This window comes from Emys orbicularis, chromosome 8 (assembly GCF_028017835.1).
Source record: "Emys orbicularis isolate rEmyOrb1 chromosome 8, rEmyOrb1.hap1, whole genome shotgun sequence".
NCBI lineage: Eukaryota > Metazoa > Chordata > Testudines > Emydidae > Emys > Emys orbicularis.
In genome coordinates this window covers 6,316,522-6,343,804 of record NC_088690.1, presented here as the reverse complement: position 1 = coordinate 6,343,804, position 27,283 = coordinate 6,316,522, and the positions used below count along the sequence as shown (strand labels likewise).

The 27,283-nt window shown below is 45.6% G+C and overlaps 1 protein-coding gene across 1 annotated transcript; it reads right to left on the bottom strand.

Moving 5' to 3' along the window:
• Positions 1 to 144: 144 nt before the first annotated feature.
• LOC135882692 (cytochrome P450 4B1-like) lies at positions 145 to 27,283 on the bottom strand. Its single transcript, XM_065409677.1, has 12 exons — positions 27,098 to 27,283; positions 24,314 to 24,452; positions 21,205 to 21,249; positions 18,275 to 18,402; positions 16,460 to 16,581; positions 14,701 to 14,852; positions 13,700 to 13,806; positions 12,572 to 12,762; positions 9,970 to 10,103; positions 4,388 to 4,452; positions 994 to 1,076; positions 145 to 313 (listed from the first exon to the last, which is right to left on the bottom strand). Exons 1-12 carry the CDS (start codon positions 27,281 to 27,283, stop codon positions 145 to 147), a joined length of 1,521 nt encoding a protein of 506 aa, XP_065265749.1.

Genomic DNA, 27,283 nt, shown 5'->3' with positions numbered 1-27,283 from the left:
CCTTCATTCTCCCCCCACACACTAGTACAGTAACTTACTGTTCCTCAGATTTAAGATGAGCAAATCTACTAAGAAAATCTTGTGACTTGCAAGCTTTGCTGAAAAAAATAGCAAAGATCGTATCAGTATGAAATATCAAAAATATTAGGAAAGTTTCTTTAAATGCAAGTGTATTCCAGTCCTGGAGCGCAGGATAAGCTCAGTTACTTCATTAGGAGGTGTAGTCAGGTCAGGTGAGAGTTCGAAGCGGAGGAGGGTTAGGGCAAGAGCCACTTTCAACTCAACCATGGAAAACTGCTGCCCGATGCAGTTCCTGAGAAGGGAAGGAAAAATACTCAGTCTGTACAGGAGATTTATGGGCTAAGTCATTAATGGTCTGACTCAAACCCCCCCGAAGTGTAAAGAGAGGAAGCTGCTCTAGTGGACAGGGAGTGAAAGGGACTCTGGGTTCCATTACTGACTCTGCCATTGAGTCACATCCCTGTCCTGTACCTCAGTTTCCCCTCCAAGCCTTTGACTATTTTGATTGTAAGCTCTTTCAGGCAGGGTCTACTGCGGTGGCCCCCACCTTGACTGACACATCGAGGACTGACTCGGGGACCTCCAGAGCTAAAAGCATGAGCTGATACATCTTGAGATAAATACCTGGGCTCTCTAAGTGGGATTGTAACAGACGAGTAGCCTCTATGGATTGGGCACAGAGGGGAACGTCTATCACAATCTCATCAGTGGTTACCCTGTCTCTTCCTATGTGTATGTACAGGTCCTAGCACAGTGGGGCCCCGTAATATTGGTTAGTGCCTCTAGGTGCTACTGTAATAAAAATAATATATTTATAGTCAATGGACTTGGGATCAAGCCCTAAAGGACAATCTATGATAATCATCACTTCTGAGAACAATTAGAGGTACACGAGGTAATTTTTTCTCCGTTCTTTGTAGTTTTCGGTTTTCTGGTTCTAGGTTTCACACAATTAATTAATTAATACGTCACCGTGGTCCAGCAGCAAAGGGCATAAAGGCGAAGGAATGCTGATCAGACAAGTTGTCTTGTGAAAATCTCAGGGGGTCAAACACCTGGAAGAAAAGATCACTTGTACTCTAAAGACATTTAATGACAAAGCTACTGCTAGGTTTGGCAACTGTGTTCACACAGCAAAGTCCCATTTCTTCCCTCGGCTAGTTAGATGATCCCCCATCTCCTCTGTAACTGAGGGTACAGTTGGGCCCCATTCTGCACTGACTGGCATCCAGGGGTAGGCACCACCATGTTGCACGACGGACACTTGACAAAATTACCGGACTGAGTGACGGACATTGGCGGGGGGTGGGGGTGGGGGTTATGTCATTCAGTGATCATTCAACCTGCAAAATAACGCACAATTTTGCACACTGAAAAAACCCCCCAGTAACCTAGCTAGCTAGTTAATAATAATAATAAATTCAACTCACTTTAGTGTTTTTGAATGTACCTCACCACCGCAGTCAATATTTTTTTGTGGGATGGGGCATGGAAATAAATATTTATCCTAAACCATATATCCAGTGCATTGTTGTCACTACTTATTTATTGTTCTTGTTTAAATAATATGTCTGATGGGAGGATGAGTATGTGTGTGACCAGGGTACACCATTTACACCATGTCTGGGACCTCTCCCCTGTTTGTGTCCCTTACATGGTATATCCCCCATCGTGTCACTGGATGTGGGAAGCGGAGAAGGGGCGTCTCTCAGTAGAGCAGAGTTTCCCTTCCCCTCATGGTGACTAGGGCACCCCCCTTCTGGGCAGGGGTTATCCCAGGGTGGGTGGGCATCTCCTCCGCCTCCTGCCCAGGGCATCTCCTCCAAGGGGCAGGCTTTGGCTGTGGGCAGGGGTCTGTTGTGAGCAGGGGCCAGGGTGGAACAAATTCTTGCGGGGGAGGCTTGCCTCCGGCGGCTCCCCGTCATCCCATATCCCTGCTGTTGCTGGGGAGCTGGGCTGAGTAGGGGCATTGCCAGCAGATCGAAGGACGTGATCATTCCCCTCTATTCGACATTGGTGAGGCCTCATCTGGAGTACTGTGTCCAGTTTGGGGCCCCACACTACAAGAAGGATGTGGAAAAATTGGAAAGAGTCCAGCGGAGGACAACAAAAATGATTAGGGGATGGGAGCACATGATTTATGAGGAGCGGCTGTGAGAATTAGGATTATTTAGTCTGCAGAAGAGAAGAATGAGGTGGGCTTTGATAGCTGCTTTCAACTACCTGAAAGGGGGTTCCAAAGAGGATGGATCTAGACTTTTCTCAGTGGTACCAGATGACAGAACAAGGAGTAATGGTCTCAAGTTGCAGTGGGGGAGGTTTAGGTTGGATATTAGGAAAAAACTTTTTCACTAGGAGGGTGGTGAAGCACTGGAATGGGTTACCTAGGGAGGTGGTGGAATCTCCTTCCTTAGAGGTTTTTAAGGTCAGGCTTGACAAAGCCCTGGCTGGGATGATTTAGTTGGGGATTGGTCCTGCTTTGAGCAGGGGTTGGACTAGATGACCTCAGCTAGGCTGAGGGGCGCTGTGCAGTGGGGGGGTTGGCACTGAGGGGCTGGAGCTAGGTGGAGGGGTCTGTGCAGTGGGGGGGCGGCACTGAGGGGCTGGAGCTAGGCTGAGGGGGCTGTGAAGTGGGGGGGGGCGGCACTGAGGGGCTGGAGTTAGGCTGAGGGGGCTGTGCAGTGGGGGGTTGGTACCGAGGGGCTGGAGCTAGGCTGAGGGGGGCCTTTGCAGGGGGGGGGCGGCACTGAAGGGCCAGAGCTAGGCTGAGGGGGCTGTGAAGTGGGTGGGGCGGCACTGAGGGGCTGGAGCAAGGCTGAGGGGGCTGTGCAGTGGAGGGGCGGCACTGAGGGGCTGGAGCTAGGCTGAGGGGGCTGTGAAGTGGGGGGGCGGCACTGAGGGGCTGGAGCTAGGCTGAGGGGGCTGTGAAGTGGGGGGGGTGGCACTGAGGGGCTGGAGCTAGGTTGAGGGAGGCTGTGCAGTGGGGGGGGCGGCACTGAGGGGCTGGAGCTAGGCTGAGGGGGCTGTGAAGTGGGGGGGGTGGCACTGAAGGGCTGGAGCTAGGCTGAGGGGGCTGTGCAGTGGGGGGGCGGCACTGAAGGGCCGGAGCTAGGCTGAGGGGGGCTGTGCAGTGGGGGGGCGGCACTGAGGGGCCGGAGCTAGGCTGAGGGGGCTGTGAAGTGGGGGGGGGTGGCACTGAGGGGCTGGAGCTAGGCTGAGGGAGGCTGTGCAGTGGGGGGGCGGCACTGAAGGGCTGGAGCTAGACTGAGAAGTCTGTGCAGTGGGGGGGGGCGGCACTGATGGGCTGGAGCAAGGCTGAGGGGGCTGTGAAGTTGGGGGGCGGCACTGAGGGGCTGGAGCTAGGCTGAGGGGGCTGTGCAGTGGGGGGCAGCACTGAAGGGCTGGAGCTAGACTGAGAAGTCTGTGCAGTGGGGGGGGGGCGGCACTGATGGGCTGGAGCAAGGCTGAGGGGGCTGTGAAGTTGGGGGGCGGCACTGAGGGGCTGGAGCTAGGCTGAGGGGGCTGTGCAGTGGGGGGCAGCACTGAAGGGCTGGAGCTAAGCTGTGGGGGTCGGGAATGGGCTGGGAGCTGGGTCAGTGCTGGGGCTGGGAGGGAACAAAGCTCCACTCCGGAGGCAGCATGCTGCAGAGCAGCCGAGACAGACAGTCCGCAGCACAGAGGGACACTGGGGACGCGGGGAAGCCATTTGTGGGGGACGCTGCCTCCGGAGAAGGGGGTTTGTGCCTCATGGTAAAAATGTTGAGATCCGTGCTCATGGACTTCAAAAATTTTACCATGGACACAGTGCCAACCCATGCCTGTATCTTATATAGTCAGTCACACGTGCAATGTGCCAAAACTACCTGACTGGGATATCAATTACTGCCTGAGGTACAAAGCCATACGGTGGAGAATGAGGCCTTAGGTTGCTAAGGAGAACCTTCATTGACTAACCTAATTGGGATGATGGGATTTAAAAGGTTCAGAGCAATTACACCTTTCTAAATGAATAGAAGTCAGGATCCCATCTTCATTATCAGTGCAGATAAAGGGCAAGAGATTCTGATCTCAGTTGCATTGGTGTAAATCCTGAATAGCTCCATTGGGGTCCATAAATGTATTCTGGATTTACACTGGTCTGACCGAGAGAAAAAACTAGCCCTAAGCCTACATCCAAAACAAACAATCCAATAAAGAACTTCCGCATATATAGAGCCCAGACTTTACTTTTAAGGCCTGGCCCAAGATGCTGGTGGTATATAGCCGCACTGCCCCAACGGAGGGTGGGGAGGGATGGTGTAGCAAGTTCCTTCCATTGTGCCCAGACAAAAAGAAACTAAACATCACAAGAAGCAAAGTAACGTACCTCTGGATCTTTCCATACCGCGGGGTTTCTGTGAAGAGCGTAAATGTGCAGAGACACTAAGCTACCTGGTAAGAATGAGAGAAAAGATCTCATGAGAAGAAAATCACCTGCTACAATATTTTCTTTCCATTTATATTTTTGTATTCCTGCCCCACCACACGATTACTGACGCTCGGACGTTAGCCATTATTGATTGGCTGACTGGTTCTTTGTAATCCCGTCATATGGCATCAGGGCACAGTAAAGCAGCCTTTTAATGACAAATGTCATACCCAGTTATAGAATCACAGAAATGTAGGGCTGGATGGGACCTCAAGAGGTCATCTAGTCTATCCCCACATGCTGAGGCAGGATTAAGTATACCTAAGCCACCCCTGACAGGTGTTTGTCCAATCAGGTCTTAAAATCCTCCAAAGATGGGGATTCCACAACCTCCCTTCGAAGCCTATTCCAGTGCTTAACTATCCTTTTAGTTAGAAAGTTTTTTCTCAAGACTAAACATGCCCAATTTCTTTTAACTTTTCCTCAGAGGTCGGTTTTCTAAACCGTTTATTATTCAAGTTGATCTGTTCTGGACTCTCTCCAATATGTCCACAATTTTCTTAAAGTGTGGTGCCCAATACTCCAGCTGAGGCCTCACCAGTGTTGAGTACAGTAGAAAAATGATCTTCCTTGTCTTATTTATGACACTCCTGTTAATACATCCCAGAATAGTATTAGCTTCTGCACAATGGCATCACATTGTTGGCTTATATTCAATTTGTGATCCACTATGATCTCAGATCCTTGGCAGTACCACAGCCTAGCGCAGCATTTCTCAAATAAGAACATAAGAACATAAGAACGGCCGTACTGGGTCAGACCAAAGGTCCATCTAGCCCAGTATCCTGTCTCCCGACAGTGGCCAATGCCAGGTGCCCCAGAGGGAGTGAATCTAACAGGCAATGATCAAGTGATCTCTCTCCTGCCGTCCATCACCACCCTCTGACAAACAGAGGCTAGGGACACCATTCCTTACCCATATGCAGTCAGTGTGGACGCATGTGGCCACCAGGGACTTTTCTTGTGGACACAGCCTCCTGGGCAGTGATTGGGGGGGAAGGGGTGGCAAAGCAGCGGCAGTTGTTGGGCCCAGCCTCCCTCTGGAGACGCAAAAGCTGGAGGGACAAATAGCCAGTGAGATCCCCAGCTTCCCAGGGCTGGTGGGGTCAGTCTCCAGCCATCAGGCTTCAGACTTAAGGCTCCATTCCCCGGCTACAGTAGCGGGCTCTGGCCCCAAGGTCACCCCACCACCACCCCCCGGCCCTCGCTGTCTCCCCCAGTGCTCCTGGTCCCTGCAGCCTCCATACCTACCTCCCCATCCAGGGCTTAATTTGCTTGCCAGGACTGAGTAAGTCTGCTGTGAAACATTATATTTGTGTGTCTGTTAATACAGGTCTGTCGCATCTTAGGCGCATTTAACATGTGTGATTTCAGCTTTATGCGGTCGGCAAAAACAAAAAAAAACCAACAAAAAAAGAGAAAACTAACAATTTAAATACTGTTTCTGTAGTGCGGGCAATTCCGCCCGCCATTACACTCAATGTAATTTTGACTATATGCGATTTTCGCTTTAGGCGCTGACTGCAGAACGTAACCCCAGTGTAAGATGAGACAGACCTGTATCACGTTTCACAGAAGACATAGTAACTAGGATGTCTTAAAAAAATAGCAACCAAAAAAGCAAAAGACATAACAAGAAAAAAAATAAGAACGTGCAAAGCCCCTTATTTGTGTTTCTATCCTGTTTAGATTCAGTAAAGAATAGAGACAATTGAACGATATTTTTATTTCTGAGTCTGCAAAAAAAAATCCTACATAAATAAAATACGTCTGTGCATATTTATTTGTTTTTTCTAAAGTTAATTAAGTATTTTCAGAAAAAATTGTCAGAGCGGCCACCAAAAAAATTGTTGTGAGAATCCCTGGCCTAGCGAGTTATTCCCCAATTTGTAGTTGATTTTTCCTTCCAAAGTGCAGTACTTGTCTGCATTGAATTTCATCTCGTTGATTTCAGACCAATTCATCAAAATCCTTTTAAATTCTACTCCTGTCTTCCAAGTGCTTGCAACCCATCCCGCCGTGGTGTCAGCTGAAAATTTTATGCGTACTCTCCCCTCCAGTATCCAAGTCATTAATGAATCATTGAATAGTAGCATACACCCCGTAGTACCCCATGAAATACGTCCTCCCAGTTGGACAGTGAGCCATTAAGAACTACTCTTTGAGAACTGTCTTAATCAGTTGTGCACCCATAATGTAATAATTTCATCTAGACGACACTTGTTTGTAAAATATCAGAGGGGTAGCCGTGTTAGTCTGGATCTGTAAAAAGCGACAAAGAGTCCTGTGGCACCTTATAGACTTACAGACGTATTGGAGCATAAGCTTTCGTGGGTGAATACCACATGCGTCTGACGAAGTGGGTATTCTCCCACGAAAGCTTATGCTCCAATACGTCTGTTAGTCTATAAGATACCACAGGACTCTTTGTCACTTTTTACTTGTTTGTAAGAATGTCAAGATATATCAAATCTACTGCATCCACCCTATCCACTAGGCCAATAACCTTGTCAAAGAAAGAATTTAAGTTGGTTTGGCATCATTGTTTAAGCATTTGTTCCAGTATCTTTCCAAGTATTGAAACTAGTCTGGTCTGTTGTTCACCATTTTAAAGACAGGTGCTATGCTTAGCCTTCTCCAGTCTTCTGGGACCTCACCCATCCTCCATGAGTTCTCAAATATAATTGCTAATGGTTCCAAGATTGCATCAACTCTTTAAGCCCCTAGAGTGAATTTCGTCAAGCCCTGCCAATTTAAATACATCTAACTTATCTAAATATTCTTCAACCTGTTCTTTCCCTATTCTGGCTTGTGTTTCTTCACCCTTGTTGTTCATATCAATTGTGTCCATAGACTTAATATTGAACTTGATTACTGAACAGAACTGGTTGAAAAATTTCCAACACAACACCTTTCCATCAGATCGAATGGGTTTGATGGCATCAAAACATGCCATGGGAACATGTCAATTCCATCAAAACTTTTGATGTCCTGCCAGCCTGGACTCCCCAGGCAGCTGCCAACTGGGGCTGCCTACTGCCTCAGGTAGCCATCTGCCTGAGCATTCAGGCAGCTCGTGAAAGCATCTGCTTTGGGAAGTTGAATCAGCAACCCTGTGTATTTTGGGTAAATAGATTGGAGAGTAAAACCAGTGAATACCCTAGGTCCTGGGTGTCATGTATATGCGATGTACACTCAGGGGTGGAGAGTGTATTTGGAAAATCAATTAATGAACAAGTCGCCATGTATATGTAAATCAACGTGAATGTATTCTAGGTGATCTCCATCAATGAGACTGAAATGAAAAATGTTCTCTCTTCATCCCATAATAAATGACCTGATTTTCAGAAGTATGTATGGTTCACCAGTTTTACTGTCCAGTCCATCCACCCAAAGTATATGGGGTTGCTGACTTGTTTTTACTGGTGTGTGGACAGCTATTTATTCATCTCTCTAGGCATGTAAGTCACACTCAGCACCACCTTGTCTGAGTGACTTACAGGTTATAAATGGAAACACAGAAGACAGCTACAAGAATGACTTGCGGTTTGAAAAACATGCCTTAGAGTGAGAGATTTACTAAGCTCAATCTACTTAAGTTATTGAAGAGAGGGTTAAGAGATAACATGGTCACACTCAACAAGCACCTACATAGGAAAAAGACTTCTGATAGGATAAAGCTCTTTAATGTAGCAGAAAAAGACATAACTCGATGCAGTGATTGAAAGCTGAAGCTAGACAATTGCTGGCTAGAAATTACTACCATCTTCCCATGATCACTGCACAGGAAGAGCATTCTATTCCTCCTGTCTCACATGCCTGATAGGTACCAATCTAGCTTGCCTCTTAGAAGCATAGAATCATAGAAGATTAGGGTTGGAAGAGACCTCAGGAGGTCATCTAGTCCAACCCCCTGCTCAAAGCAGGACCAACCCCAACTAAATCATTTTCATTTCTCCTCTCTCATTTGTAAGGCCAGGCTGTGAATACATCCCATCAGAAGAGCCCTCCTGTTCAAATACACAAACTGCTTCGTCTTAGTCTTCTCTTGCATAGGTGCTATTCCTAGACAGTTCTGGATAAAGTCCACACATGCTGTACCAGGTTAAGCTCACCCCCTTTATGGGGTTTGGCTTAATGGTAACAGCAATTACAATGAAGTGACAAAAACCTACGCATTTCCCCTAAGCTCAGCTGTTCTGAGTGTGTCCAGCCATGTCTCTGCAGTTAGTTCCCTCTGATCAGAGAGTCACACCCCACTTCTTACGCCTCTCCATGGAGTTAGCAAGCTGTACTTGTCCCAGTACTTTAGATCTTACTCAGCAGCTTAATGTAGGGTGCTAACTCCTGCCCACATGATAAGTCAGCTGAAGAGTTCTTCATCTCTCTTTGAGTACATAGATCTTGTCAGCTGGCAAAGCAAACTCATCCACCGCCTGTGAGTGGACCAGAGCATTCCCCACATCCTCTGGAATTAATGTCCTTCCCAGTCCCTGACTTCTCTTTTTCCCCAGTCACTTTATGATCAAAGTGCCATTGTTCCTTGCAGTAGATCGCTGTGGTCAGAGGGATATGTGAAATATGGCTGAGACACCTGGCTGGTGATTAATTAATGACTGTGACGGATATGGATGCAAGGAAAAGCTTCCTGGATTTTTGGTTCAGCTGACACTATTAGACCGTCTCTGTTTTGTGTGATGGCAGAATATTTATCCTAGTCCATTTTGGTTATTGGTGCATACTTTGGGAACCTTCTCCTGCTGATAGTGGAGTTGGGTATGAATGAAAATCCCAGGTCCAAACTCCCTGACTTGGAGGGTACGACTACGCTGCAGATGGGAGTGTGATTTGTGGCCTGTGTAGACATATCCCTGCCAGCTTTAATCTAGCTAGCGCACTAAAAATAGTAGCGAGGACATGGCAGTGCGATCTTCAGCATAGGCTGCACAAGCCCACCTGATGCCAGGGGCACGTACGCACTTGTACAGCCTGCACTGCAGCATCCTCACTGCTAATGTTAGCACGCTAGCTAGGTTACAGCTAGCACAGGGATGTCTACATGAGGTGCAAATCACACCACTGGCTGCACTGTAGAGGTACACTGAGTCAGGGGCACGGAAGTGGCTGGAATCAGAACCTTTAACCTGATCTAAATTTCATGGCTTGCTCTTCTCTGTACAAAGGGCCAAATCAGACCTTGGATCAGACACCTCCCTTGTCCACTGCAAACGTTGCAGGGTTCAGAAACTAAACCAAAATTCAGATTCTTATTCCACTGCTTACCTTCCGAACTGGAGTAAACCAAACTCTGGAGTCAAAACCCCTGGAGCTTTAGAGGTGAGTTCTTAATCCTCATCCAAATGCCATCACTTGGGTCCATAATTAGCTGATACACACACATACAATGCCCATTAGCTACTATATATAAAGTTGCACCCCTTAAACATATGAAGAACACAGGAAAAGGGATAGAATCAGACCTTCTGGCAAAGTCCTCCCATCGAAAAATGTGACTGGTTGGTTGAGTTGTCGATACACTTGAGGTACCGGAGGGTAAAGGCGGAGGCTCTCTTTAATGCACATGGTGGTGTAGGGCATGTTACTAAGGTCATTCCTGAAAAGAAACCAAAGATATGTCTGAACATGGGAACCTCCTCCCCAATGCAGAAATACAAGGCTACCTGCACAACCTGTTGTTTCTCTAAGTGAATCTTTTAGATTGCAAACCCTCAAGGGAATCTACAGTCTGAAAGAAGTTCCCTCTTGTCCTCTTCAAATGGAAGAATTCTGACTAAAACTGGGAAACACTGTTCTGTTTTTCCATACCCAAAGAGCAGTGAGGCCTAAATTCTGCTCTCACCAGCAGTGTGTTCAATTGGAGTAATGCGGTGGGGTTACTCCATCTGTAACTGAGAGCAGAATCTGTTCCACCTACAAAATACCTGATATCCAAAACCAGGATCAGTTACTTATCTGATATCCTGGTTACAGCAGCTCAATATTCTTTCATTACAATATTTTTTAATGAAAAATGGCTTTTTGATCAAAATGAAAGTTTTTGAGGAAAATTTTTTATGGGTTGACCAAAACGAAAAATGTCGATGAAAATCTATTTTTTTGTTGTTGAAATGTTCTGGTTTTTCAAAAGCAGAAATTAAAATCTGAAAAAATGTTCAATACAACTTTTCAGGTTTTTCTTGGGTTTTCGCTTGTGAAAACAAAAATCTTTTTCTGACATTTCTTTAAGATTTGTTTTTGTTTTGCCTTCAAAAATCAAAACAAAATATGGGAAATTTTGAAAGTAATGTTCTTAAATTTTCCATGAAAAATAATTTTTCAATCAGCTCCCATTCTCTTGTCTCAGGAACTCTTTTTGGGACACCCACAATGTCTTCATTTTTTCATTTCATCCATCTCAGACATTTGGGTTTAATAACTTACAAACGGTTTGTCCAAGACTTATTGCTAGATCTGGTACTATTTGTTCTGTTTTTACCAGAAGCCCCAGTCCAGTGGAACAAGCGTTCAATGTAATGAATGCTGTTTGCAGTGAAAGGAAAAGTTAAAAAGCGCAGGTGCAATCAAAGCTGTTCTTTTGCTCAAAGTGCATGTTTAACAACACTCCTTCAAGGTTACACAATAAACTCATTCAGGGCACTAAGTTACTGTGAGGGAAAGTCCTCCACTCTGAGACATATGTCCACGTGGCTGTGGAGTCAGAAGTTAGAAGTAGGTGAGACCAGTACACATATTAAAAAAAATATGTATATATACTTTTGTGATTTGGATGAGTATTTCACAATTCCAAAAAACGTCATCACAAAAGAGTCCAACTTTTATGTATATTTTTAAAATATGGTCACCTTGTCCCTCTAACATGATTGGACATCTTAGATGTTTTTTGATCAAACGCATCCTTTGTAGAGCTGGTGGGAAAATTTCTGATGAAACCGAGTTTGATTGGAAAATGCCAGTTCATCAAACCTACAATTTTTCACAAATGTGATTTGGGTTCAAAGAACATTTGCTGAATCTCAGGAAGTTATGTTGGAAAACTACCGGGTCCCTGCCAGGTGGGACTGCCCTTGGAGACTGCCCTGGGGCTAGGGAACTCACGTTTTGTAGTCTGCAGCTCTGGGGCAGCCCCACCATACCAGGACTTCTAGGCTCTCTGTTATGCAGCTAGGAGCCTGGAAGCCTTGGGAGACCTGGATAGAGCTCTCAGATTCTTAGCTTGGATGTCGTGGGAAAGCCCTTCCATGCAGACTGCCACAGGGCCAGGGATCCCAGGGACTCCAGACTCCCAGCAGCCCAGGAAGCCAGATGACCCAGGAGACTGGAAGCTCTGGGTCCCCGACTATATGTCATTGTTTCCAAAACAATGGTTTGGGGGATTTCCAATTCACAAGAAATTTTGAATAATTTGTTTTTGTTCTGATTCGGAACACAGTCAAATTTCAAAGTGCCAAAATTTCTCAAACTGGAAATCCCAAATTTCTGCCAGCTGTAATCTTTAGACTGTGACAGATCTGTGCTTCCCTATTTATTTTCATTAATGACTTGGGCACTAACTCTGCCATAGACTGCTTTCATCTCATTGATAATTTGTGGCACTTATTTAGTACATTTAATTTGTAGTTGTTTGTCAGTTATAAAACCTATGGCAATTAATGCCCAAATCAACAATTATCATGAGTAGGTGATGACAGGCCTACCATCAAACCTTAAGGTGCAGTTCATCAATAAACATCTAAGGTGTCTGTGACAAGACAGAACAGGCATGTTAAGCCAGATGCCCAGTTAATGTAGATCAGCAGGAATGCCCTGGAGCACTAAGTGACTTCAGTGGGGTTGACTGAGGGTCTGGCAAGTTAATTCTTAGAGCCAAATTCTGTTCTCAGTGGCACCAGTGTAAGCCTAAAATTTAACTTGAGATGTTCACAAAATTTCAAACTCCCATCCCGAGTCTTAATGTGTAATGATTAAAAGCAGAGTCTGGAACATTCTTAAGTCTCAGCATTAGCTGTTCCAACATGGATCTTCAAGAGGAAACAGTGTGCAATAAAGAAGGTGAAGTCTCACCACTGAATGGTCTCTCTGTCTCCCAGAATCTCCTTGATCTCTTCCCTGCATCTCTGCTGGTGCTCTGGGTGCAGGGCCATGCAGTATAAGAGCCAGGAGATCCCAGTGCCTGTGGTATCATGACCCGCAAACATGAAAGTATCTGCCTCGGCACGTATATCTTCATCAGGTAATCCTTCTCCATTTTCATCCTAATTTTGGAATGGACAAATTTGCAATTAAACCTCATGCTTCAGGGTTTAAGACAATCTCTAACTATTAGAGATGAGGATAAAACCTAAGTGGTGGGCAGATTATCCCACATCTGCTACTGCAGGGTTCGTACAACTTCTCTTTTAGGAGCTGGCCACTGTCAGAGACAGGACTAGATGGGCCTCATGTCTGATCCAGTGGCAATTCCTGTGTTGTTTTGTTCATGTTCTGCATTTCCACAAGAACCCCCCAAATATATATATATATATATATATATATATATATATATATATATATATATATATATATATATATATATATATACCATTTGAGGAGTTGCATATCAAGAATTAATTCAATCCAACCACTTAGACACCCTGTGGCCACATTGCTGTATAATGAATTCACATAGGTGGAATCTGAGAAAGAGGAAGAACCAATTTTGCTGTGACATCAGGTAGTGCAGGTCTGGCACAGACAAACACAGTCCTTTTAGCTAGAGCCGGGTGAATAATGGATTATTCAGTTCTCATGTAATTCTGAAAAAAGCTTTTTAAAAATGATTTCAGGTTGAACCAAAACCAATTTTTTTTTTTCAAAATTTTTGGCGAACTGAAAAGTTAAATTGAATGAAACATTTTGTTTCAACAAACTTGAAATATTTCATTTAGATTTCAACCATTTTAAAATATTTCAACTGACTTTATTAAAAAAACAAGCACATCCAACCAAATTCACCGCCCATTTATAGCATGGTTGAATTTGACCTATTGCATCCAGACATTCCAAGCACACACAACAGCCAAAAAGATTAGAAAAGGGAATATCTGGTGAGGAAACTGCAGTCAGCAATGCTCAGGTATCTGCCAATGATTCTTAATGAAATGTGCCTATGCTATAGTTACAGTTAGTTCATGTGTGTTCTTCAAGACTCACCTTGGCACACAGAAGAATATCCAGGAAGTCCAAGTGCCTCTTCTTCTGGATCTTTTCAAGCTCTCGCTCATCCTTGAGCCACTCCTTCCTCTCCTTGATCACCTTCTCTAGGGAAAGAATGATCAACATATGATTTAGTTAAAATATCACTGTGATTCACTAGTAATTCAATCACCTGGGAAGGCAAATGGTGGAAGCCGCATCTCTAGATACATTTAAAAAAGGACCAGTCAAATCACTAGAAAAAAGAATACTTTGCACCTTTCAACAGAGAATCTCAACGTTCTTTACATTCAGTATTCTCAGAACTCTTCTGTGAAGTATGTACGTTATGTGGTATTTCCCCCTTTTCCTGGGTAAGGAAATTTAGGGCACAGAAGTATTAAGTGATTTTGTTTCAATGTCACATGAGAAATCTGTAGCAAATGCAAGAATATATCTCAGATCTCCTGGCTCTAAGTCCTGTTATAATCACAAAACCATCTCATGGAATAGCTCCATAGATTCTCCTACCTTTTTGTTCCAGGACCACTTAGTAAGAGAAGGATTATCTCATGGGTCATATTCCCATCCCATTGCAACATTCCAATCCCACCACTGCTTGGTTCTTAGCAGATTTCATTCTGCAGATTGCCAGGCAGGTCTCTGTGGACTGACTGTACCCCACGAGCGCAGTTTGAGAACTATTTGATTAAATGACATAGCACTCTAGATTTCTTTCTTCTCTGATTCCACTGTATGATTCAGTTAATGGACCAGAATGTGGGGTTCTCCTGGTTAGTGGAGATTCCCTAAAGCATAAATTTCAGGACCCAGGTAATCTGAGGAACATTCAAGGTCTCTTACCACCACATACCCCCACCTTTTTAATCTAATATCTTCCAGTGTGTCTCCCCTGCCTGCCTAGAAGGCCATCCCTCTTAAGAGACCCAGTATCTTGAGCATGGCTAATGTCTCAATTGTACAGACGAAAGTCTTGAGTCAAGAGAGGAAAGAAATACCTGTATGGCGATGGACTATTCTGCAGGCATTCCGGAAGCGACGCCCATGGGGACTGAACCAGTAGATGAGATCATTGTGGTACAGAAACGTCCTCGTTCTATCTTGTACCATGGATGTGAGCTGTCGTATAGCTTTGAGAAATGTATTCTCGCTAAAGGGAAGACAAAAAAGGGGAGTTTAATGTGTGTTAATTAGGGCTGTCGAGCAATTAAAAAAATTAATTGTGATTAATTGCGCTGTTAAACAATAATAGAATACTATTTATATAAATATTTTTGGATGTTTTCCACTTTTTCAAATATATTGATTTCAATTACAACACAGAATACAAAGTGTCACTATTGTAGCTGGCATTGCAAGATATTTATGCGCCAGATGTGCTAAAGATTCATATGTTGCTTTATGCTTCAACCACCATTCCAGAGGACATGCGTCCATGCTGATGATGGATTCTGCTCGATAATGATCCAAAGCAGTGCGGACTGATGCATGTTCGTTTTCATCATCTGAGTCATATGCCGCCAGCAGGTTGATTTTCTTTTTTGGTGGTTTGGGGTCTATAGTTTCCGCATTGGAGTGTTGCTCTTTTAAGACTTCTGAAAGCATGCTCCACACTCTGTCCAGATCAGATTTTGTAAGGCACTTCAGATTCTTAAATCCTGGGTCGAGTCTTTAGAAATCTCACATTGGTACCTTCTTTGGTTTTGTCAAATCTGCAGTGAAAGTGTTCTTAAAATGAACAACATGTGCTGGGTCATCATCTGAGCCTGCTGTAACATGAAATATATGGCAGAATGCGGGTAAAACACAGAACAGGAGACATACATTTCTCCCCCAAGGAGTTCAGTCACAAATTTAATTAACCAATTATTTTTAACGAGCGTCATCAGCATGGAAGCATGTCCTCAGCATGGAAGCATGTCCTCTGGAATGGTGGCCAAAGCATGAAGGGGCATACGAATATTTAGCAGATCTGGCATGTAAATACCTGGCAAAGTCGGATACAAAAGTGCCATGCAAACACCTGTTCTCACTTTCAGATGACATTGTAAATAAGAAGCAGGCAGCATTATCTCCCGTAAATGTAAACAAACTTGTTTCTCTTAGCGATTGGCTGAACAAGAAGTAGGACTGAGTGGACTTGTAGGCTCTAAAGTTTTACATTGTTTTGTTTTTGAGTGCAGTTATGTAACAAAAAAAATCTACATTTGTAAGTTGCATTTTTACAATAAAGAGATTGCACTATGGTACTTGTAGGAGGTGAATTGAAAAATACTATTTCTTTTGCTTATGATTTTTACGGTGCCAATATTTGTAATAAAAAATAATATAAAGTGAGCACTGTACACTTTGTATTCTCTGTTGTAATTGAAATAAATATATTTGAAAATGTAGACAAACATCCTAAATATTTAATACATTTCAATTGGTATTCTATTGTTTAACAGTGTGATTAAAACTGCAATTAATCGCAATTAATTTTTTTCAGTTAATCACGTGAGCTAACTGCTATTAATCGACAGCCCTAGTGTTAATTAAAGAGGGACATTTATGCTACCTCAGTGCAACTTCATACTTTCTCACCCCCCGTGACCACAGGAATTTGTGGATGTTCCTTGCTTTTATTGAAAATCCCAGCCTAAATTGCTTTCCCTAAGTCACCCAAGAAGTCTCTGGTACAGCCAGAAATTAAACTCAGAGCTCCTGACTTTGAGTCCAGTGCCTTAAAGGCAAAACCACTGTTCTTCTCATACAGACCTGTACTGGCAGTTGCTTTGATAACTAAAGGTGCATTTCAGCATGCTATCTAAAGCCATCAAGCCAACATCGTCAAAGATATCCAGCGACTTGTCCTTTGTTGTCCGCTTTTCCCATTTATCCTAACGTAAAAAAGAGGGGTCAGCATTCACAAAACAAATGGAATTTCTCAGATGACCAAAATCTCAGCCATCGTCCTTTAAATAATTTCTTTGTCTGTAGGATCTGAGATTCATTTGCAATCTGTACAACATTAGGGGTATGGTGTAGAAGTGAAGAAACAGAGGATTTGTGGTTGAATTAGAGCATATCTTTTAGAAAGACATCGAGTCTTGATTTAAAGATTCCAAACAAGGATGAATTAAACAATTCCTTACTAATCTGTTTCAATAGTTGATTATGACTCACTCTTTCATGTATGCAGTGTAGTTGTAGCCATGTCAGTCCAAGGATATTAATGAGACAATGTAGATGAGGTTGGGTATTTAAGAAATTACCATAAAAGATTGAGACAAGGTAGTTGAGGTCATATCTTTGATTGGACCAACTTGTGTTGGTGAGAGAGCTTGTCGGTCCAACCAAAGATATTCCTTCACCCACCTTGTTTTGGATATTTACACTCAACTTGTGCAGCAACAAAGTTAAGCGAATTTCATGCCATACGTTATTCATAATACTTTATTCTTGTTTAGAGAGGCCGTGTCTACACTAACATTATGTCTGCAAAACTTTTGCCACTCAGGGGTGTGAAAAAACACCCCCTTGAGTAGTATCAGCTTTTCCAGCATACGCACTTGTGTGCACAGCGCTATATCAGTGGGAGACGCTCTCCCGATGACATAGCTACCGCCGCTCGTTGAGCTGGTTTTATTATGTTGACAGAACAGCTCTATCCTATTGGCATGACATGGCTACCCGAGCAATCTTACAGCGGCACAGCTGTATCGGTACAACTGTGCCACTGTAAGCTTGTAAGTGTAGACATGGCCAGAGACACGGTAAGTGAGGAATATCTTTTATAGGATTAACTTCTTGTTGGTATTTCAAACACATTGGCAATAAAAAGTTTATCAATAGATGTACAGCCCAGCATATTGCTATGGTCGTTCGGCCACATGAAGCAGAAGGAACATCTGGAAGTTGGTGAATCAGGGGTGGGGGTGGCGGGGTTTTCATACTGAATTTACATTGACTTTCTTAGCAGATCATGTATTAGGTGGAAGCCTTTCATCTAGTGGGGACTAGCTTCACACTTGGCTACTGTAACAGTGCTGTTTAGGTGAGTTAATTAAATAAAATACAGCGGTGATTAGATCTGGAGGCAGAGGCTGATGACTAAAAACATATTAGGCCTGATTCTCCCTTTGCATACACCACTGTAATTCCACTGATGTCAATGGGCTTACTACTGATTTATACTGGGGTAGAGGAGAAGAGAATCTGGGCCTTTGTTACACACAGGCTATAGAATGGGCTGAAGAATTATTCTAGTTCGAATCACAATTCAGTTTCAAGCAGTAATGTTAACAGGAGCCCCCCGATGCTCCTCTTGATGCCACTGACTCAGGGGTAAGAAGACAGGGTTGGGAATGTACTCTACTAGGCCACTGCTGGATGGAGTCTAGGGCCGTCCCTGAGACTGGCCCACATTGGTAGCCAGATGTGATTTATTTCTAGGATGGAAATGGTGAGGAACATCTCACGCCAGCTTGTCTCACTGTATCGAATGAGCATAAAGTGCAGCTTGACAGGCCTTACATTTCAGTGTGGGAAGGGGAAGGTTCAGAATGACGACAGTAGCAGAGGGTTACCTACCAACATCACTTTGGTGGAATCCGCCATCAGCGACACATAAGATTTCAAAATATCATTATGAAATGCAGGAGTCAGCAGTCTACGGTGCTGGAACCACTTTGGTCCATGTAAAACGATTAATCCTTTCCCTGAGGAGGGAAACACACAGTTTTAAGCCTTCTGGATTGTGTCAGAGGGTCTGGACTTCTGTCCATAACTTACAGCTCATGACAAAAGAAATCAGACTGCTTAGATGGGCTTAACAAAAGGCCTCATCAAAACAAGATAAACCCAGACGATCTGGGCTGTGAAAGGTGGAATCTGAGGACTTGTCTACACTATAGGTTACATCAGCATAACTTACGTCATACAGGGGTGTGAATAAGCCACCCCCTGAGCGATGTAAGTTACACTGAACTAAGCACCAGTGTGGACAGCGCTATGTTGCCGAGGTGGTTTTATTATACTGATGGGAGAGCTCTCTCCCATCCCCATAGAGTGTCTTCACCAGACGCACTATAGCTGCGTCCGTGCAGATGAGCCGTTGTAGCACTTCTAGTGTCGACTAGCCCGAAGAGACGGTGTTATGCCCTTGAAAGACAGCTGTTAATCGAAAAAAGAGTCTTTGTATTCATAATGGTTTATCTTGGAGAAAATGCAAACCCCTGCTGTGTGTGTACATTGCTGGAGAAAACTGGGTTGGAAAGCAGGGGTAGCTGTCCTAAATAAAGTGGCCACAAATACATTTAGGCCATGTCTACACTTAAAAAACTGCATCTTCACAGCTGCATCAGTGCAGCTGCGCTGCTGTAGCACTTTAGTGAAGACGCTCTATGCCGATGGGAGAGAGCTCTCCTGTTGGCGTAGTTAATCCATGAGAGATGTTAGGTGGAAGCAGCTTTGTCTACATCAGTGCTTAGGTTGGTATAACGATGTTGCTCAGGGACGTGGATTTTTTACTCCCCTGAGCGATGTAGTTATAATGAAGTAATTCCCTAGTGTAGAGCTGGCCTTAGGCTGGAAGTTGGAAGGTAGTTTATAACCATCAGAGAAGTGAGGTTCTGTAACAGCGTCCCCATAGGAGTTGTGGGGACAAACCACCTAACCAGTTTGAAGATGTAGCTTGATACATTTAAGAACCAGGATTATACGAGGGGGTTGCCTGCAGTGTCTGGGGACTGTACTTGATGACCCAAGCAGTCCTTACCAGTCCTATGTCCTATCTCTCTACTATCTTTTAGGATTCTAGCTCAACAGGAACAGGGATTTTAATTGTGTCAATCACCCTTGTGCAGCCGTCTCTACTATTTCGGTCTGTTGTTGTGCATATATCCAGTTTTATTTAGTTCACTTAGATATACAGTGCCTCTCACAAAGCATCTAAATGCTAAGCAACTAAATTATATGTGTGGTGACAGGGGGGTGTATACGCTCTTACAAAGCCACATCCTATCCTGTGCCACCTTTGTGCTCCCATTTCTCATGGAGGAGGGGGCAGGATTCCCTGGAGATCTTTGGCATGGCTGTAGTGCACAGAGCATATGTCAGGGAGATGGTGTGCAAAGATGGCTGAAGGCTCCCTTTTGCTTTGGCCTGAAGCTGGGGCCCTTGCACGGAGATTTCTTTCACTGACTTCTTTAACTTGTGCTGGCCTTTAACAGCCACAGGGAGGCAGGTTTAGAGCTCCTGATTCCCAGCCTTGTGGTCATTGACGTACATCAGGACTTCTCAGCCAATGAGATGCAAACTAGAGTTGGCCGTAGTGGGGTGGTGGAAAGCAGCAAAACCTCATCTTTCCTATGGGATCCCTGGGAGGTTAGGAAGGGGCAGCTTGCTCCCTCACCTTGTCTTCCTGATGCTCTCATCCCATCCCTTCTCTGGCCCCCACCAGGTCCTGAAGCAGCTGCTTCCTTCTCTCCCCACCCACACAGACTCAGCTGCAGGGGAGGGGACAGATGAATCTTCAGTACTGGGTCTTTCAGTACTGGGAGTGAGTTTCACCCCGTAAGATCTCTTCCTCTTGTATTAATTTAGATGCAATAAATGGGCCCAAGAGCCAAATGTGTTAACATAACCCAGTCACTGTCCAACATTTAACAGTTTCAAACAAGGTTCAGGGTTTGGTGCAGATACCTCAGCCTGCAAACGCACCATTACAAACCCTTTTAACCCCTTACTAATGATACTGGAAAAGAAGAAAAACAGTTAAATGTGGCACCCAGAACTGGACACAATACTCCAGTTGAGGCCTAATCGGAGTGGAGTAGAGCAGAAGAATTACTTCTCATGTCTTGCTTACAACACTCCTGCTAATACATCCCAGAACGATGTTTGCTTTTTTTGCAACAGCGTTACACTGTTGACTCATATTTAGCTTGTGATCCACTATGACCCCCAGATCCCTTTCCGCAGTACTCCTTCCTAGGCAGTCATTTCCCATTTTGTATGTGTGCACTAAGTGGAGTACTTTGCATTTGTCCTTATTGAATTTCATCCAATTAATGATTTGTTCTTGACAAATCCATGCTGACTGTTATCACCTTATTATCTACTAAGTGTTTTCAAATTGGATTGCTTAATTATTTGCTCCATTATCTTTCCAGGTACAGAAGTTAAGTTGTACCCAGCCCTTCATTATTTTGTCTACCAATTAGGCCTAGTTTCTGACACAACGATTTTGGTCCTTTGATTTCTAGTCCCCCACTTCTCTTGTTTACCGGACATGATCTGAACACAGCCCTTGAGTTATATCCAGAGGCCTTTTTGTGTGGACTAGTTCAGTCTCTATCTCCCTTTTGCACCTTTTCCCATCAACGTTTATGGTTCTAGGTTGTTGTGATACTTTATACATTTCCGACTCAGTTTTCACAGTTGGGCTCGCAAGTCGGGTAAATTTATCCCAACAGTCCCCAATTATGTAATGTAACGTGAGAGCCAAAAAGCATACGTACCAGTCCATGGGACAAAGAAATGATAAAAGTCACCAGCCTTCGGATCTGAAAAACGCACCAGAGATGTGTGTTTTAATGGAGTCAACTTTGCCTTCTAACGCAAGCTATGTCAGTTAAATCAAGGGGTCATGCAGGGTGGTAAGTTCTCACCCTCCCCTGACATCCTATATTTCAGTAGGGAAAAGCATTAAACCCATTAAGGGCTAGATTGTGGCTTTTAAGCTCCAGTGGGTGGTGGTAGTGCAGATCTGCCCTGCCCCAACTGGAGGTTGTGCCATAGACAGATACAGTGGTCAGGATTCTCACTGCTGCTCCGATAGCCTACATACGCTGATAACAGCCTGCACGGAGCTGGGAGAGTATTATCTCCATGAAGGGACTCCATTGGGCATTATCCTTGTCCCTCTCCTGCAACCCCCAGTTCATGGGGTGTGCCCTGGAGCAGGGCTGTAGCTGGCACCAGCACACCCATTCTGGCTTGCACCACCAGCCATACGAAGCCCTGGGGATGACTGCAGAATTTACACCAGAGGCAATCTTGGTCGCCGGAGCAGCCCATAATCAGGAGGGCAGAAATGTCAGTTCCAGCCCACTTTGCCTCCCTTGTTCCTGGGCACGTGGCCCAGAATCTCAGCCAGTTTCTCCCAGCGCTGCTGGCTGGGCTGGGGAGGAGGCGAGCAATCTGACAAGACAGGCGGGGGGATGGGAGCAGAAACAAGCCCTACATTTAGATCGATGTATAGGGAAAGGTCATTGGACATGAGATCGGATTGGGACAGAGGTGCTTTCCCTAATCTTGGAGTGAAGTCCACGTAGGATAGGGAGGGATGGCAGGTGATTTTATCTCAGAGCTCAGACGGCAGGGCACACCTGGCAGCCACTCTTGAGAGGACTCTCTTCTGCCTCTCGCCTTCCTTCAGAAGCAAAGTCCATCAGCTGAAGGGGCGTGGAAGGCACTGGGTTAACAGTCCTCTTTAGAGTCACCGAGCAGGTATGATCGGGCAGTGTGTGCGCAGGTCCAATAAACCTGCGGCTGCCAACACACAAACAGCGCAAATGTTTGCCCCTGAGACCTTCAGCACCAACACCACTTGAATTAAAGAAGCACCTCCTTTGGCTGTGATGAAGGAGAGTCATATCCTCACAGCAGCCAGCCGCTAGAGGCCAATATGTTCACACAAATTAGCTCAATGTGCTACACAAGCTTCCTCCACGCTGCGCCTCAGAACCATTGGCTACAGGGACAACCTCCAGAGGAAAAAAGGGTAATCCAAGCCCCGTGCCTAGTCAATCCAGGGCTGAACTGAGACGACCGTGTCCAGCTGGGGCCCCTTTGTTGTCAGAAAGCTCTTCGGAAACCGGGCGGGAGTTCGGAGAAGAGCAACAGAAATGATGTATGGGGGTCATTAAGGAAGCTCAAAACAGCTGGATACATGTGTCTTAGCTAAGCAACAGCCATCAGGGGCCGAATGGTCTCCAAATATGTAAACAGTATAAACCACAAAACAGCAGAAGAATTATATGGGGATGCAAGTTGGGAGAGGGGAGGTGTGGTGGGGGAGGGGGTGTAGGAACAAATAGGATAAAATGAGTAAAGTGAAAATTTAGGCTCAGATACTCAAAGATATTTAGGCACCTCACTGCCAGTGAAAATCAATGTGAGTTAGGAACTTAAATACCCTTGTGGATCTGGGCCTTAGGCTGTATTTCAAACAAATGTTTCCTGACAGTTCAAGCTTTGAGCCTGTGAAATACACAATAAGAAAGAGATACCACGGTGATGAGGGCCATGTAAGCAGATAGAAATAATCTGGCATTGGCAAGGGGATGGAGTAGATTATTATGAGGGGTTTTTCTTTCTTTACCATCTATGGTATTGATCTATCTGTTTTAGGGTTTCTATAGCACCTCAGCACTTCTCAGGTATAGTCAGATTCAGCAAAGTTGCCAGGAAGTGCTATCTGCGTTTGTGCACTGTAGACCCCTACCCACTAGCTATTGGGCTGTCACCACCAATCCAGTTCATGTAAACCACTAAACTTCAGAGGTGGAATCCTGACCCCATTGACTTCGGCGGGTCCACGATTTCACCCTTTACTGCGGTTCAGATTCTAGCTGCTGACCTGTAGGTGAAAGGTTCTGTCTCCCACCATTACCAATCTCCTAAGCCTGCTGGTTTTTCAAACCCCATTCTGCTCCTTAGAGCATGGTCAAACAGATTCTAGGAAGTGGTATTAGGCTCATCCACCGAGCATACTGCTCAGAGCTAGTTCATTGCTTTTAGGTAAGTGAAGCAGCAGGACCTGCTTTCCATGTGTAACCCACTGGGCAGCTAGTGTTGACGGTCCCCCTCTGGGTCTGAGGCACAGAGGATACAAGTACAGACACTGCTAAGGAGTCAGACTCTTCAGCTTATGCTCTAGCGGCTCATTCATTTAGCCCTGGAATTTCCCAGTTCAGTCTCTGGTATGTCAGCCAAGGTGGCGGCCGTCACACAGGCAATTTGCTGACAGACGTTTTGTGTTCTTGGAAGACTATGCAAATAATTGCAAAGGGTAAAATTCACTTCCATATAGAGGGTTTGCACCTAGCCTATGCACAACTTAACTTCCATTTTAGTCTGTTTGGCGGGCCTCATAACCCTTGGCTGGCCCTCTGCGCATGAATGAATTTTGTTGTTCTGAGTTCACTTTGGTTTTTAATTGAATCTTGCAGTGCACACCTACACTGGGGTCCCTAAGGAAGACCAAAACAGCTGAATATGTGTAAACTGCAAAACAGGAGAGGAATTATATAAGGATGCAAGTTGGGGCCTGTGGGGGGTAAGGGGTGTTAATAGGTAGGAGCAAATAGTTCTGTAACAAGGCTACAGATTTCAAGATATCAGCGCTTCACTAAAAGTGGACTTTGGTGGCAGGAACACTTAGCAACAGTAATCCTAAGACCATTTTTCCTTTCATAGTTTTGGCCCAAGCAAGGGGGCATGGGGGCGTCATTTTAGCTCCCTGCTTCAGGTGCCAAAATGTTGTGGGCTGGCCCTGACTTTGGTGGCAGGAACACTTAGCAACTGTAATCCTAAGAACTCAGAAATAAAGTTGCATGTTCTCACCTCCTCTGCTATATACGGCCTTGGCGTATTCAGGGTGGTAGATATTCAGGAATCCTAAGAAACCTCCAAACCATACAGAGTGAGCACATGGGTATTTCTCTGCCCAAGATATGACCTTGTTGAGTTCTTGATCTTGAAGCTGTAATGATTTTTTACAAAGAAAAAAAATACTGTTTATGGAGAAAATAAAGGCACAGTAAGGGATGGTCTCGTGGTTAAGTATTGATGAAGGTTTATATTATGGTAGCACCTAAATATATCAGGATTGGGGCCGCATTGTGCTGGGAGCTGTACAAACACAGAAGAAAGGCAATCCCTGCCCTGAAGAGCTTAGGCACTGGACTAAGACGCAGCAGACTTAGGTTCAATTCACAGCTCTGCTACTGATTCCCTGTGTGACCTTGGACAAATCAGTTAATGCCCCTGGGCCAGTTTGTGATAGACTGAGTAGCACCTTCCCCATCCCACCAATTGTTCCCATTGATTTCAGTGGCTGTACTTGTGATAACGTTATTAGTCTACCTAGGAAAGATCATTCCAGTCTGGGCCTCTGTATCTCAAATGGGGATAATATGATTTTCTTTCTCCTACTGTTTGCCTGTCTCATCTACTTAGATTGTAAACTCTTTGCAGTGCCTAGCACAATGGGACCCTGAACTAAAGAGAGGTCTATGGGTGCGGCTATAAGAGAAACAATAAATACAAGTATTAATTAACATGATTCACATCGAGGGTTGCCAACTTTCAACTCGCACAAAACCAAACACCCTTGCTCTGCCCCAGCCCCGCCTCTGAGACCCCGCCCCTTCTCCAAGGCCCCACCTCCTGCTCACTCCATCCCCCCTCCTGTTGCTCGCTCTCCCCCACCCTCACTTGCTTGCTTATTTTCACCAGGCTGGCTCAGAGGGTTGGGGTGCGGGAGGAGTTGAGGGCTCTGGCTGTGGGTGCAGGCTCTGGGGTAGAGCTGGGGATGAGGGGTTTCGGTTAAGGAGGGGGCTTTGGGCTGGGGGGTGGAGCTGAGGGGCTTGGAGTATGGGAGGGGGCTCTGGGCTGAGGCAGGGGGCTGCGGTGTGGGTGGGGGTATGGGCTCTGGGCTGGGGGTGCGGGTTCCATATTGGGGCCAGAAATGAGGGGTTCAGGGTGTGGGAAGGAGCTCTGGGCTGGGGCAGGGGGTTGGGGTGCGGGGAATGAGGGCTCCAGCTGGGGGTGCAGGCTCTGGTGTGCGGCCGGGGATGAGGGATTTGGGGTGCAGGAGAGTGATCCGGGCTGGGGCTGAGGGATTCGGAGGGTTGGAGGGAGATCAGGGCTGGGGCAGGGGGTTGGGGCGTGGGAGGGGCTGAGGGGGGCACGCTCTGGGTGGCACTTACCTCACACAGCTCCCAGAAGCAGCTTTGTGTCCCCCCTCCAGCTCCTACACAGAGGCGTGGCCAGCTCTGGTGTGCGCTGCCTTGTCTGCAGGCCCCGCCCCTGCAGCTTCCATTGGCTGTGGCTTCCGGCCAATGGGAGCTGCAGAGCCAGCTCTAGGGGAGCCAGAATGTGGAGGCCCCTGGCTGCCCCTATGCATAGGAGCCGGAGGGGGGGACATGCCACTGCTTCCAGTAGCTGCACGGAGCCATGTCAGGCAGAGAACCTGCCTTAGCCCTGCTGCGCCACTGACCAGACTTTTAATGGCCCGATCAGCGATGCTGACTGGAGCCGCCAAGGTCCCCTTTCGATCAAGCGTTCCGGTCAAAATCTGGACACCTGGCAACCCTATTCACATCTGCAGAGTCTAAGGCGGCCTCCTGGTGCTTAGGATGGCAAATACAAGTGTTACCAAGTCCGCCAAAAGTATTGATGATTCAACAAATGAATACAGCCCTCAAGGAGAAAACGCTTACAGGGCAAAGAGAAAAACACTCAAAAGAAGTGGCTCTTTTCTCAAACCATGTAAATATATTTAGGAGGTAAATATCTTGGGTACATTTATTTAGCAAGAGACTCTCCCTTCTCCTCTCTGATGGACTTGGCATAGAAAAAAAGGGAGGTGGGTTCTCAAAGATAAGCAGCCTCCATTGAAAGGAACAGTCGATCCAGCGTCAAGGGAGGCAGAGACTGTCTAGTAAATGTCACACACACACACACACACACACACACACACACACACACACACACACACACACACACACACACACACACACACACACACACACACACACACACACACACCCCAAAATATTCCAAGCATTAAATGTAGCGAGATCAGTATGAACAGTAAAATAGAGAGGGGTGTGAATTCCAAAACCCGGGAGGTAAAATTCCAGCTGGGATAGCTTCCCTCTGATGTAAGACCCCTCCCCCCAGAAAGCCACTGGTAGCTGCTGATCTGTCTGTGAGACTTGGCGCTGATCCTTGTTACAGCAGAGCCTTGCAATATTTTGGCCCAAGTTTTCAAAAGTGGCCTCAGTTTTGGGGGTACCTCCATTTTTGGGGGTACCTCCATTTTTGGGTGCCCAAGGGAGATACCTTGAGCCTGGTTGAATTGTGTTGAGGGTGCTCAGCACCTCTGAAGAAATCAAGCCCTAGATATTTAACATTGAGCACTAAAAAATGCAAGCTTTCCCCCTCCCCCCAATGATGACAGTGGCCTTTACCATTCACACACAAAATCACTGACATCTCCCCATTTCTCTGCAAGTACGGGACAGCAGGGAAGTGTGCTGAGATTACCAAGACTTCATTCGTTCGTGACACTCACTCCGACACGCTCCCTAATACATTATCAAGTAGTATCATAGACCGTACCTCATGGGCATGGCCATAAAGCCAGTGCCTTGGTGGGCCTGGGAAACAATCTAGGGCTTTGAGCAGTTGCTGTCTCCTCCGACACAGCTGGATCACTTTCAGAAGTACATAAGTCAGGCAAAACACAGCAGCCAGGTAAAAAATCCGATAGATGTCCACATGCAGCCAGGCCCAGGAGGGCCCCAT

Excerpts from the sequence above, each read along its gene's own strand:
- LOC135882692 (XM_065409677.1), bottom strand. The coding sequence starts at position 27,283 with ATGGGGCCCTCCTGGGCCTGGCTGCATGTGGACATCTATCGGATTTTT. Across the intron at positions 16,582-18,274 it reads ATTCCACCAAAGTGATGTTG|GATAAATGGGAAAAGCGGAC; the intron begins GTAGGTAACCCT and ends TTTTTACGTTAG. Across the intron at positions 10,104-12,571 it reads GACAGAGAGACCATTCAGTG|GAATGACCTTAGTAACATGC; the intron begins GTGAGACTTCAC and ends GTTTCTTTTCAG.